Source organism: Anneissia japonica, unplaced genomic scaffold (genome assembly GCF_011630105.1).
Source record: "Anneissia japonica isolate Jap-2015-1 unplaced genomic scaffold, ASM1163010v1 scaffold5623_len388731_cov182, whole genome shotgun sequence".
Lineage (NCBI taxonomy): Eukaryota > Metazoa > Echinodermata > Crinoidea > Comatulida > Comatulidae > Anneissia > Anneissia japonica.
This window is the reverse complement of record NW_022727290.1, coordinates 202912-216333: the sequence shown is the minus strand read 5'-3', so window position 1 is coordinate 216333 and position 13422 is coordinate 202912. Positions and strand designations below refer to the sequence as shown.

Here is a 13422-nt window from a genome sequence, read left to right as displayed (position 1 = left end):
CACTTGACTCGCATAAATAATTTTGTTCGAACAACATTTCAGTTGTGCTTCGCAGCACTTCACTTGCAATTTGCAATTTCTAGTTATTATTATTATACACACAAGCCAAATCATTACTAAAAATTCAACTCACTATATCAAAATTATGTTCCATTCCAAGAAGAGTGATAAGAGCTGGAACGACTTGTTTAATGGGGAAACCCCCTAATGTGTCTTCATTCCCCATGACCAGTAACTGACACATCTCAATCACACTTTGAAGCTGCTGACTCTCATCGCCAGTCGCTTGCAGGCCACCGAGAAGTCGGTGGGCTTTAGTGCTCACTCCAGTACCCATACTGCGGTGAAGAAGTTGATGCATACGAGGCTCAAGAGCGTGGAATAATTCCGGTGGTAGACCTCGGGCTTCTAGCATAGCTGCAATAAAGCATATGGTAGATTTCGTTAATCATTTATTAATTATATTCATAAATTTTACTGTAGCCTAATGATACAATAAATTATTATCTGATTAATATATAATCATTATACAAAAAAAATAATCAAAACTATATATACACTATAAGCGTATTTTTTTGTATGCATTGAAAGGTTTTTTTATTTTTAAATTTCTTAAAAAATTATAAAAAATTGGTTTGTTTTAAATATCAAAAACTATTATCAAAAAGAAATCTAATAATCACATTAACATTCTATGCTTTATTACTTTCCTTTACATTTTGTCCTTGTTTTCACAAATAGAGAAAAGAAAACCGTGAAAACCATGTAGGAACATATTGGAAAAATCAAATAAAACTTTGCAGAAGGTAAACCACATGGTCCATGGATGTAACAATAGAGTGTTGATTAGCCTATATTTCAACATTCTGAATAAACTGCATGATTTCTCTACAAAACAAAGAATGGTGATAAAACCACTTTAAGATGTTAAATATAATGACTAGGATGGAACCCAGTGCTGATAATATAAATTATCAATGTTCTTTACAAAAACCTTCAATTAAAATTAAACGTTTATTCGCCATGCTAACATTAAAACAAAAAGCCAAATATAAGAGTTATTACAAAGACAACAATAATAATTACACGGTGCATTAGTCGGAACATATTATTAGGCCCTAATCAAAGATAACTGAATCATTTTGAATCATCATTAACTATTATAAAAAAAATCAAAATGTTATGAACCATAAATTATCACATCATGTATATCAAGACATGAACCACACTCATGTAAAAAAGTTTGTTTTCAAAGTGCTGTATAAAATTTAATAAACAATTTAAATAACAAGGACAGATTTAGTATTTAATAAAGATTTTTTCTAGTTATAAAAAAACGTAAAACTTGTTCAAATGTTAAATAAAGCCATATACTGTCTGTGTTCAAAATCTAGGGGAAACATCTCAAACAGAAGAAACATTTTCATGTTCTAATATAAAGCTAATAATTAACCTAAATCTGAATATTATTTTTTCCTGTTTACTTTCAAAATAGCCAACACAGACGGTATATGTTTTGTTATTGTTTACCTTCAAATTCTTCCTCTGTTAAAGGTTCCTCAACTGTCATTATATTTATACCTACATCAGTCAAATTTATATTTTCAATCATATTCTTTTTAAATTTACATATTTTAATACTATAAATAATTTCACCAATGGATTTGACAGTCTGCCCATGAGAGACAACGGTAGAAAAAAGGCGATGTACTATATAATGGAAAACATTAGTAATGATGACTAAGACAGCATGGTGATCTAATGAGCATTACTATATCAAGATAATTGATTCATTAGAAAAATGATAATTTAAATTTCCTATTTAATTATTAATTCTACACAGTACAAGGCAAATATTACAGAAAGGTTTGGGAGTTCACTATGCTTATTTTTTGCATGCATGAACATAACACCAGATTCTATAGCTATGTGATGGTGCTGTACCTGCTGAAATATGGGACTCCACAAAATTGACAGTAGAATGAACTACTTCAAAAAATAAGTTGTAGATGGAGCATTTCTATTTCGACCACCAGATTGCAGAGGGTGCACTTCCATAGCATAACTACAGATTTGATACATGCTACAGCAGAGTGGGCTTTGGACAAGGGTGCAGTAAAGCTAAGGAAGTAATGAAGTAAGGACAAACTCACCCTGAAGTCTTCCCATATCAGTGTCATCGCCATCAGAATCTAAGGCACTTGCTAGACTGGCACCGTTTCTTCCGCTTGCTCCTGATGCTACAAATTTGTAAATATGAAAAAAAAAAAAAAAACCGGGCATAAAGAATGGATCTGAAAATTCATGTACAAATCAGTGGTGGCACCAAAAATTTACTTGACAGGTGGGCCACGGCCAACTCAACCCCCCATTGGGATTGAGTTAATCTTAATATTCTATGCCAAATAATTCTTACCCAAAAGTTACACAATACTTAACTGGAGAGGATGCAGGGGAAGGGGGAGGGAGTGCAGGTGGTGTGATCCCACCCCTAAATTATATTAAGAAAAATAATTGTCATATTATATTGTTGACATGAATTACTCGCCATCGTGTTGGGATTCAATATTTCGACATTAATTATGTCATCATCAGGAATCAATTTCCACATGAATTACTGGTAAGACTTTTAAGGTACCGCCAAATCCTGCATCCACCCCAATACAATAAGGACTACCTATAGTAGGTTCAATTATGTTTATGAGATACAATAGTACATGATTGTAGTTAGTGAGAAAAAAATTGAGATTTTTTTTTCTTTAAATAGAAGGGACTGCACTATAGTAGGTTCTATTATGATTATGAGATATAATAGTACATGATTGTAGTTTAGTGAGAAAAAATTAAGTTTTTTTTTTCTTTAAATAATAGAAGGGACTACACTATAGTACAGTTGGTTCTATTATGATTATGAGATACCATAGTAGTTAGATTGTAGTTTTTTCCTTTTAATAAAAGGGGATCTATAGCTTCATTCATCCTATGTTGTGTACATTACACTTGCAATTTATACTGAAATCTCCTATCTTTCCAAAACATAATTCGCGAATAGCAACTTCAAAACTGCCACCCAAAAAAAAAAATTCATAAATAACATAAAACTTCAAATTTGCTCATTTACAGTACCCACATAAGTTATCAATTTTCAATAAGTTACACATAAAAAGAATGATTTACAGGACATTTTTATATGAGCTTGTTTAAAATTTGCTGGCAGAAGTCTAAGAAACACGCAAGCGCTATAGGAATGGGGTTTTCAAACAAGATTAATTGTTGATAAACATGTTCTCATTTGAATTTTCAAGGTTTTTATTAGTGGCAATAGCTTTATACGTTTACGTTTATTAATAATCACCAGTTGTGATTGAATTTGACGAATATTGCTCTTTTTCCCATCATAAATTTTAGAAGCAGTAAGAAGCAGTTACAAGTACTCACAGCTTGCATAATATTCCCATGTATCATAAAAAAATAATTTTTTCAGAACATTTTTTTTGTACTTTTGTATGACATACAAATTATAGGAGTTCAGTTGGCCTACATCATTGTACAATAGTTGTGATTCTCCTGTAGTACTAGAAACTTTACATTGGTACATTCGTGAAACTACTGAATAAATTGATAATTAAAAAATAGAAGTATAACACTTCAAAACATGATCCAAAAAAACCTCTATAATATTAATAAGTTGAACTAACTGTAAATACAAAAAATATTTGTTTTAAACCAACATTATTGATTGATAAATTAAAGAAAAAACACAGTGTCCATTGTAAAACAGCCTGAAAAATGTACTCAAGTCATTGGCAAGTAGCTTCAAATGATACTAACTTTTAGGCTATCATAATACAAATGCTTACCGTAAACACATAATAGACATTGTTCTAAAAAGCCATACTGTACAGTATCACCTGTATCGTATCCTATAGGATTCTGTACCACAGCCTGAACATACTTTTAGATGATGATGTCATGATTCCATGTGACTAACCTGCAGACAATGACACTGACTTCCATCAGCGCTAAATAATTCTAGACAAAATCAATCTCTGATTGTGCAGAGGCTAGGCTATAGTGGGCCTTACATATCACTTGATTGAACTACCCTAGTTCCTCTTTCAAAGCCTCATTGAAACACTCTGCGAGTATTAAGCCTAATGAATGTGTTATAACACTTCCTCAATTGTATAAAATTATACAGATGTGAACACAGCCTTGACACGAGACAAGAGATGGCTCACTCACTGTACACATAGCAAAATATATATACGGTCTACTTACACTATACAGACTTATTCCCTCTATGGATAATGGTTAACAATATAGAATACAGTATTTCAAATCAATCTATTTATAGTCCTTAACAATACGATTTGCAAATCTACTGAGACAACATGAATTCACAATGTTGGCAAAAGAACAACGTAGTGGTTAATAAAAGTTAACAGTCTATATGCAGCCAACCTCTAATATGAGGAGCAAAAAGTCAGGCCTCTCTTTCTCTCTCTCATTAACTCCAACCTGGCCTCTCAGTATTATGGGGGAAATACTGGTAAATTTCTAACTATGACGTTGACTCATGTTTTGTACTTATAGCCACAAGCAGATGAAAAATATCAGTATAAATAGAGTCTCCAATTTACAAAATGGTCTTTAAAGGATTACAAACATAATTTCTAAACATGCCATATGTTGAATAGTCATTAGGCTACTGAATATATTCATGATGAAAAATTTGCATCAATTGGCTAGATTATTTTCAATTAATATAAAGAACATTTATCTTTGGCAGAAAACCCCACACTGAGCCTACAGTACACGTCACATTCAGACACAATCCCATTAAATTAAAAGCTCCTAGAAAGCTTGTGATGGAAAACAAAATCACCACTTTACAAGAAAGTATTTTAATTATCCCATTTTAAAATCAACTGGAACATTAAATACTACTTAAAATAGAATTCTCAAATACTATGAAAGTAGATTCCAGCAGATTATGAGATATAAAGAGGTTATTTATTTCCGAAACAGCTAATTACTGCATGGCCTATCACCCCATGAATATGTGGAGCTGGGCTTAAGCAGTCAGAGAAAACAGAAAAAAACAACAAGCAGTAAACAGAGACTCTGGACCTCTTAGTTGAAGGTTTTGAAGGTAGGAGCCGTTGGCGCACCGGTTGTGGTTTGGTTTGGACTCCCAACCTTGAGGTCGGGGGTTCGAAACTCTGGCTGTGCAAATCGCTTGTGTCCTTGAGCAAGGCACTTTATCTACGGTTGCCGCTCTCCACCCAGGAGTACAAGTGGGTACCTGGTAGGTTCCAACACAACCTGCGCTGATTACTCGCTGCAATTTATGGAATGATAATATAATTTCATTTACTAATTTAATATGGTGTTTCAATGTGTTCCATATGTGTTTGATCCAATGACCGGGGTAGTAATGTGAAGCGCTTAGAGGCCTTGTAAAGGCATGAAGCGCTATATAAGAACGACATATTATTATTATTATAAAGTAAACAAATTTATGAAAGCAGTGCCAGCAATCTTGTTGATGCTGGCTTACCGTCCGTCGTTTGGTAAAATTCACGAGAAAGTCAGTATTTAGTTTTATCAACAGAATTAACAAGATCTGTCTCTTATACACATCTAGATGTGTATAAGAGACAGGTTTATCACCCTATCAAAGAATAAAAACTGATGAGGCAGGGAGGTTTTTTTTTTTGTTTTTTTTTTGCTAATCCCGCCCCCATTTTCCCCGATGATCCCTAGTAAATCAATGGTTAGAGACAATATATAAAAATTCATAAGAATGTAATCAAATTTATATTTAAAAAATATGTTTTTGTTGTACCAGTAAGTATATTTGCAAGAAACCCTGAGCTTTTCAAATAAAAAAAAGGACCGTTTGAAATGAAAATATACAGTATGTTGATTGAAAAAAAAAAAAAAAAAATCAGATTTTTCCCAAAAGTGATGAGGGAGCGGGTGATAAACTAATAATTTTTTTTATGGGGCCTTACATCTTTACCAGTTTATCATTAGATATACTGTACGGTGGTTGAACCATCGGAGGGTTAGATGGAACTTTCTCCCTTAACTGTTCCGTTAGATTACAGCAAGCTTGTTCCCTATAAGTACAGTATACGTATCAGTTAATGTACCATCGGATCTTGATTCATTTTGGTGCATCTGGACATCAGCATGCATTAGCATCTTCTCCTCCTTAAGTAGGCAAGTCTTTATTAGTTGGTTTTCGTCAATGATACTGCAAAATGTATTCATTATAGGTTTTCTAATGTTTATTTGATGTCTACCTTTTCTTTTCTGCTGTCATTTTCAAACATTAACATTTTCTGGAGACTGTCATTATCCATTCTCACAATATGACCATATACCAATTGAGCTGGAGTTTTTGAAAATCTTTAAATTCGTCATTTTGGTCATTTTATAAATATCATTAGTTGAATAGACATAGCACCGGTCTATTTCCTCTGTCCTATTATCTACAGCCATTTGAAATCATCCGTAGCAGGAAGTTAACATATATAGACTCCATAGTTTTAAGTTCACCATTAGTTATACTCCATGTTTGGCACCTATATGTTATACAGGTTCATTTAGAAAGACAAGTCTTATTTTAAGTTCTATCTTTTGGTTTTTAAGAAATTGTTAATGTTTAATGAATGCTCCAATATCAGATGTCCCTTGAGTTTGTCAGAACAAATATTAATTTGCCAAACTTTGTTATTGTTTGCAGTTCCTTAAAATGTGGTTTAAAATTCAAAGCACAATTTCAAACCATCCTAAATCTAAAATTTCTCTCCTCAACAACCAGTAGGGACTTTAGTCTGGGACCCTGATCAGAACCCCTGGGTAGTAGGGGTTGGACCCCTATTGGACTTTTGAACAGCCTTGTGTAGCCATCACTGTGTACATGTAGATAGACTCATGTTGCATAATAATAATAACAAACATTTATATAGCGCAAATTCAAAAATTTATCAAAGGCGCTAGTTGAGGAAATAAAGCAAGTTAATCTTCCAGTAATAGGTAAATAGTAATATAGTTTTTCAATTTTTCTTAAAAGAAAGCAAATTAGACAAATCGCGAACAAAAAGCGGAAAGGAATTCCATGCAAAGGGGGCTTGAAAAGTAAAAGCATGTTGACCATAAGTTTTTTATTTGCCTTTACAAGACGGAACTGTCAAGAGATTTTGAGGTGGATGACGAAGAGGAATATATTGGGAAAGGTGATGAGTATAATAAACAGGTTGATGAAAGCTAAGTGACTTGAAAGTCAACAAAAGTAACTTGAAAATAGCACATTGTTTTATATTGAGCAAGTGCATGCATCATCAGTTTAATTACGACTGAATGTTATAAAAGGTAAAAACATAAAACAGGATCGATGTTGTTACGGTGGGCAGAAGTGGGTGAGGCCAGCAAGCATTTAAGTTTCCCACCTAGTCCAAAAGCTAATTTCATGGCCCTATACCCACCTTCATTAACCCCTTGATCATCCTTAAAATGCATTCTTATTATTTACAGTTTGCAAATGTTATCGCTCACCCACTCTTAAAATGTCTCTCACCCACCCTTAGTTTTTTACAGCTACAACCCTGATAAAATAAGGAGTACAATATACTGAAAATGAAATCTTGGCTTTCTCTGAACCAGGGCCATCTGAATGGAAGGCAAGAACAATCATGTTTAACCATTTACATCATGGGTTTACTTCATTAAAATAGTAAAATTCCTCACACCCACCGGCCACAGTATGTCCAAGAATTTCCTTACAGCTACTTATAATATAGGTCCAATTTCCAGTATTTTTCAAATACTATCCTCCCAGGTCACATTTTACTGTGTATGCCTAATTTATGCTTTCTCACAAATATTAAAGAGAACAAGTAGGTCTCAAAGGCCTACAAACTTTTCTCATAACCTATGTCTCAGTGCACAAGATTATTATTAAACCCATAGTATAGAATCTCCCTTCCATAGCCTCACCATGAATATCTAAAACCACCAAAAATGAACATGTTATTTCAATCTAATTTTTGACAATGTACCTTTTACCGAGTCTACAGGCTACACAATAACACAGTGATGAAAGAAAAAAAATAGGTAAACAACTGAACCATCCAAATCTCTGATGGAAAACCCTTTAGCAAAAATTTGTTTAAATCAGATATTAAGTATTTATTCATTCCTATATTACTAATAGTATTAGTATTCTTGAATTTTCTTTCATGTTTGTAAGTATCAGACTCCCTCAGTTGATTTTAATACTGGTTATTAAACCTAAGCAGTAAGGGACTGTCTTAGAATACTGCATCATAACAGAAAGCAATTCTTGACCTACTGTGTATAACCCTTCTCCCCAAAACATTTCTCAACAACCCCGGGGATGCATGAGAGTAGGAGTACTTCATAATTTTCACAAGATTAAAAAAAATATGTTTTGGGGGAGGGTTCAATGTGAATTTGGAAAAAGGTGAAGGTCTACACTAAAGTACTATCACTTAACTACAGCAAAAAAATTATTCCCTGCCAGACACTCTCCCTTATTTCCAATTGTACTGTAGTATAGTATAACCCTCAAAAAACCAAATACAGAAATATAAATGATATAATAAAGCATTAAACAAAAAATGTAAAATATTTTTGTACAAAATTTAAATGTACAAAATTTAAAATTTTACAAAAATACTGAAGATAAATAGAATTATAATTACTAGCATATATTAATATTATAAAAATATAGAGTATATAGCATAATAACAAAATTACCTGCTGCTCCTGTGGCCGTTTCGTCACTGCGAGCATTACTACTAGCACCCTCGCTAGTTGTATCATTGCTAGACATAGGGTCTAACTGGCCGGTTCCTCCTGAGTTGCGCTTGCTCATTCCTGAGCTGCGCCTGCCTCGAGTGCTTGCGCAAGTGCCCGTTGTGCTGTCTGTTGGTTTGGTATGCGAATTATCTGCTTTACTACCACTATTTCGGGCTCTGCTTTTACCTACAGAAAAATGTGCAACGTGATTATATTAATGGGTAGCTGGTGGGGTTGCTACAGATTTGAGCCGATACATCAGTAAAATATGTGTATCCACTCAAAGATCAGAGATAAAAATCAAATACAGTACAGACAGAAATTATCGCTTCGTATCTGCGCGTAATCTCTCGTAATCTGCTCGTAGGTACGTTTTGAACATAGCTACGAACCACTACGAAGGTCATTGTTATTTTAATTAGCTTTGCAATGATCGTAGGCTGGATCGTCGGGTTGATAAACAATGCGTAAACAATACTGAAATATAGTTTACCAGCTTTCAACACGTGAGCAATGTTGCAATTTACTAATAAACAATGTTAGAACTTTATTGTTTTGTTATTTCCTACCTTATTATTAGATCAATCATGTTTTAAAACTGTGTTTAGTTCACTAGCTAGGTAACCTAATGGGCCTTCAGTATGTTTGAATTTCGATGTCATTTAGGCCTACGGCCTACATGTTCCCCTATAGAGGAGAGCAGACAGTAATTATACTGGTTAACTTTCCAATTCAGAGAATTTTGATCTGATATTATTCTTCTGCTAGTAGGAATTTTCTTCTTTTAACTAATAATACTGATGACAAATCATGTACAAATTATTATGATTTCTACAGATCACGCTGTTTATTGTTTACCATAATTTGAAGCAGAACCTGCAAAGCGATCCAATACTAATGGAACTATAGAAATCACTACTTTGCCGAATTAAGGCTAGTCATGCTAGATTGCATTTTCTTCGTTTTTTATTCACTGTCGCTCACAGCTTTTCAACATTTGCCACGAGGTTAACCTTTATTAACACACTTTACTGTGTTCTGATTGGCACGCACTCTGATGTCCGATGCTGGATTTTCGGGGTTGACAAGATGAACTGACATTGCTAGTTTTATTTTCCATTGGATATTCCATGTGACATTCAGTAATTTTACAACCAATTGATGTTAACCCTCCTTTATATTTATTATTTATCTTACTAAAATCAAGGCTACAAAATATTATTTGATGAACAATCTCTTCACATGTGTGTATTGTTATTGAGGACATCATTTTTTGACATTTAAGAGGTGAAATAATTGTAAATAAAAAAATTAATTAATTAAAAAACTAATTAATAAAAAAAATAATACAGCAGTACAAACAAGTTCCTGTCGTGGACAGCAAGTGGAAGAGGAGACTCCCATGAAGTCAAGTGTACGTTTTTCTTATTTAAAAACAGCTCCGTACTTTAAATTAATGGTCTAAACTCGTGCTTGTCATTATTCACAAATTATCAAGCAATACATTGTTTATTCCAGTAAGCTACAGAAGTCTTTCTGCACACGGAAACAACATGCTTTTGCTTCATAAGTTCGCTTCGCGTAGCCTTCCTTGGTTCGCTTCGCGTAGCCTTCCTTAGACTGTTTACATCAGGCTACGATGTATCTACGAAGCCTGCGCGCAGGTAAAATTGCAATAATTTGTGGCAGTACTGTACTCACAAAAAGTAATTTTTTGTAATTTTAATGATTTTTATACTCTGTCTTTTTTTAGGTCTTAGTGAGCTTATGGTTGATGGAATAATTACTTTCAAGCATTGCTTCTCATCAATATGGCTTTTTATTTTGTAGGATTTAATCAATCGTATTGTGATTCTGATTATCTATGTATACACACTTATTGGTTCATAATGTGTGGAGCACTGTATTAGTAGCCTCAACATCCATCTTTTTCTATAGCATGCGTTAGTGCATTTGGTCTACAGTACTTACTATAGAATTAATCTTTTAAAAATTTAACCACAATTTTGTAAATGTTGTGCAATTCAGTAATTTCCTATATAGCATGCATTAGCCATTTTTATCTTTACTTTGTTCCTGGAATTGATGCTAAAATGATGCTAAAAACATTTCAATTGATGCATACCTTTAGCGGCTGCAAACTTTACTTTGCCTTTGTTGGCCTGTGTATTGGAAACGCTATGACTTGGCGTTTGTTTAGTTGTTGAAGAACGCAGTTTTAATCGTACAGACTGTCCTGATTTACTTTCTCCAGCACTACTAGTAGTTGCCTTCACTGAGGTTTGACTGTTGCCAACACGTGGCCTAGCACCTACGCTACTCTGGCCACTACTAGACAATTCGACTACCTTGGACTTTTTCTTTTCCAAGTCTGGCTTTGATTTAGAATCTGAAGCCTGTTTATTTGCAGATCCTGTTGCGGTAGACTTTGGTTGGCTTGTTGATCCCCGTGAGGGGACCTTGCCACGTGCTGTACTCGTCTTGATTACTTTTCGCGCAGGTTTGTAATAATCCAACGCTTCAAACTCGCAAGGGTTATTGCGTGTATACGAACGCAGACAACAACAAGTGATAGCGACCTCGTTTTGAGGCAAACTTGATGAGCTCTTTCTTCTGGCAGCACTGTGCTGCTTTAATGTCTTTGTCTTCTTTGCTGCTGGTTCTGAGAGCTCCTGGTCCAGAATGGATTGTTTACTACTCCAATTAGGTTCACAGAATTCCAGTTCACCTGTTTCTTGAGTGGTGTCGTTGAGCAAGGCTTCGATCAAGCTCTGTTGCGGAGCTTGTTCTAACAAAGAGCTTAGAGCAGAGGAAGTGCTGCTATGACTACTGGACCTAGACTTGGAGCCCTTTCTCTCAAACTTCTGTGTGTTGTCACTGGATTCTTTAGGTTGATTGGTCAAACTCTGGTTAACAACAGTTACTCCTGATGGCTCAGTTCTTGTTTTTCTACTCTTACGTGGTCCAAAATTTGAATCTAAAGTTTTGGGGATGTTTGTTTGACTAAGAAACACCGGTGGCGGGTTGTACAGAGTTCTGTGAGTCTCACTTTTAACTCTGAAAGAAAAGAAAACTTTACATTATTTTTAATAACTGTGAATGAATCATCCAGAAAAGCTGATCCTAATTTGGAACCATCATATTCTATTATTAACAAATCTGTGAGGCTTAGAGTAGAAAGCTCAAGATTCAAGATGCACTTTATTTGTCCATTGCCTAAAACAAGTAAATAGGTCAAGTGCTTCTCCTAAAAAATACAAACAGAAGAACAATACAAAGTACAGCAACAAGTATATAAAGATAAGATGGTCTAGTACAGTAGTAGGCTACTAGGAGGACTAACAGCCTACAGTAGGCTGCATGTGGTACTTACTTATTTACTGACTTTATTCATTATTGTTTTTATTATTTAATATTATTATTATTATTATTATTATTATTATTATTATTATTATTACTATTATTATTATTACTATTATTATTATTATTATTATTACTATTATTATTATTATTGTTACTATTATTGTTACTATTATTATTGGTTGATATTGAAAGCTCTGATCACATAATCAAGATTTATGTCACAAATATCTGTGATTTGTTGATATATGGACATCATGATGTCATGCCATGCCCATGGTAAATCACATGTACTGTATTTGTCCATAGAACTTGTAGTGTGGGCAGGACTCAATTTTGTTTGCAACTACAGTTTTTGTTAGGTTAAAGACCACAACAAATTATATAACACTATAAAAATAATAATTGTAACCACTTGTAAATTAGGGTTACACAGCCAATGGGCTGGAAGGTCCCTAAAGTAAAGTAGAGCCTTATTTTTTATAACATTGGCAATAAAAAGGCCCTTGTGAACAGAATGGTTAAGAATGTCAAATAATGAATAGGTGACAGTTGCTATTAGGGAACAATGGTACTTTTCAGATGCACTCAAGTAAAAATGATGGAATGAGGCAAGTCCCTATATAAAAGCAATAAATTCAGGATACCGTATCATAGTTGGTATAACAACAAAGTAGGCCTGGAGTTTAGTGACTTCCACTACGTTGGAAAACTTAATTCACGGTTTTCTTCGGATGATACTGTAACACTTTCTTTATAATTTGGTGTTTAGCGCATGCTACAACAAAGTCTATTATTTTAAGGGGAAAAAAAAAACAACGTTGAATTGCTTATTTACAAGAAACACTTAACCCTCTAGATACCGTCTTCGACTGCAGTCGAAATTGACCTCAAACCGATAATTCCCAATTTCGACTGCAATCGAAATTTCGTGACTAAAAAATAGGTGGTTTTCAAATCGCTCTTTTGTTTTTATTTTAGCTCCAATACGTCAGAAATTTTGAACACGCATGCGTGAAGCTTTTGTTTTCCGAAATCTGTGAAGAACTCACATGCGCTTATATAAAAATTTTTAGAAATATCAATTAGAAATCGTTAATAATTTCAAAAATTTTTCGAAATGGCCGCACAAGATGTGTACACAGCTGAGCAAGCGATTGACCTGATTTTTTATTCAGACAGCGATGAAGGTGAATTTTTAGATGTGCGAGACTTAGTCGTGCCTGT

The 13422-nt window shown here is 34.0% G+C and overlaps 1 protein-coding gene across 6 annotated transcripts in view; it reads right to left on the bottom strand.

The window, feature by feature from the left end:
* The window catches only part of LOC117113678 (E3 ubiquitin-protein ligase TRIP12-like), a 64660-nt gene that overhangs the window by 29522 nt on the left and 21716 nt on the right, over positions 1-13422 (bottom strand). For all 6 annotated transcript variants that reach the window (XM_033257088.1, XM_033257093.1, XM_033257089.1 and 3 more), the window contains 4 exons: positions 10961-11892; positions 8794-9021; positions 2154-2240; positions 134-417 (listed from right to left, as the gene is read on the bottom strand). In XM_033257088.1, the coding sequence (XP_033112979.1) occupies positions 134-417; positions 2154-2240; positions 8794-9021; positions 10961-11892 (1531 nt within the window). The remainder of the gene's footprint in view (positions 1-133; positions 418-2153; positions 2241-8793; positions 9022-10960; positions 11893-13422) is intronic.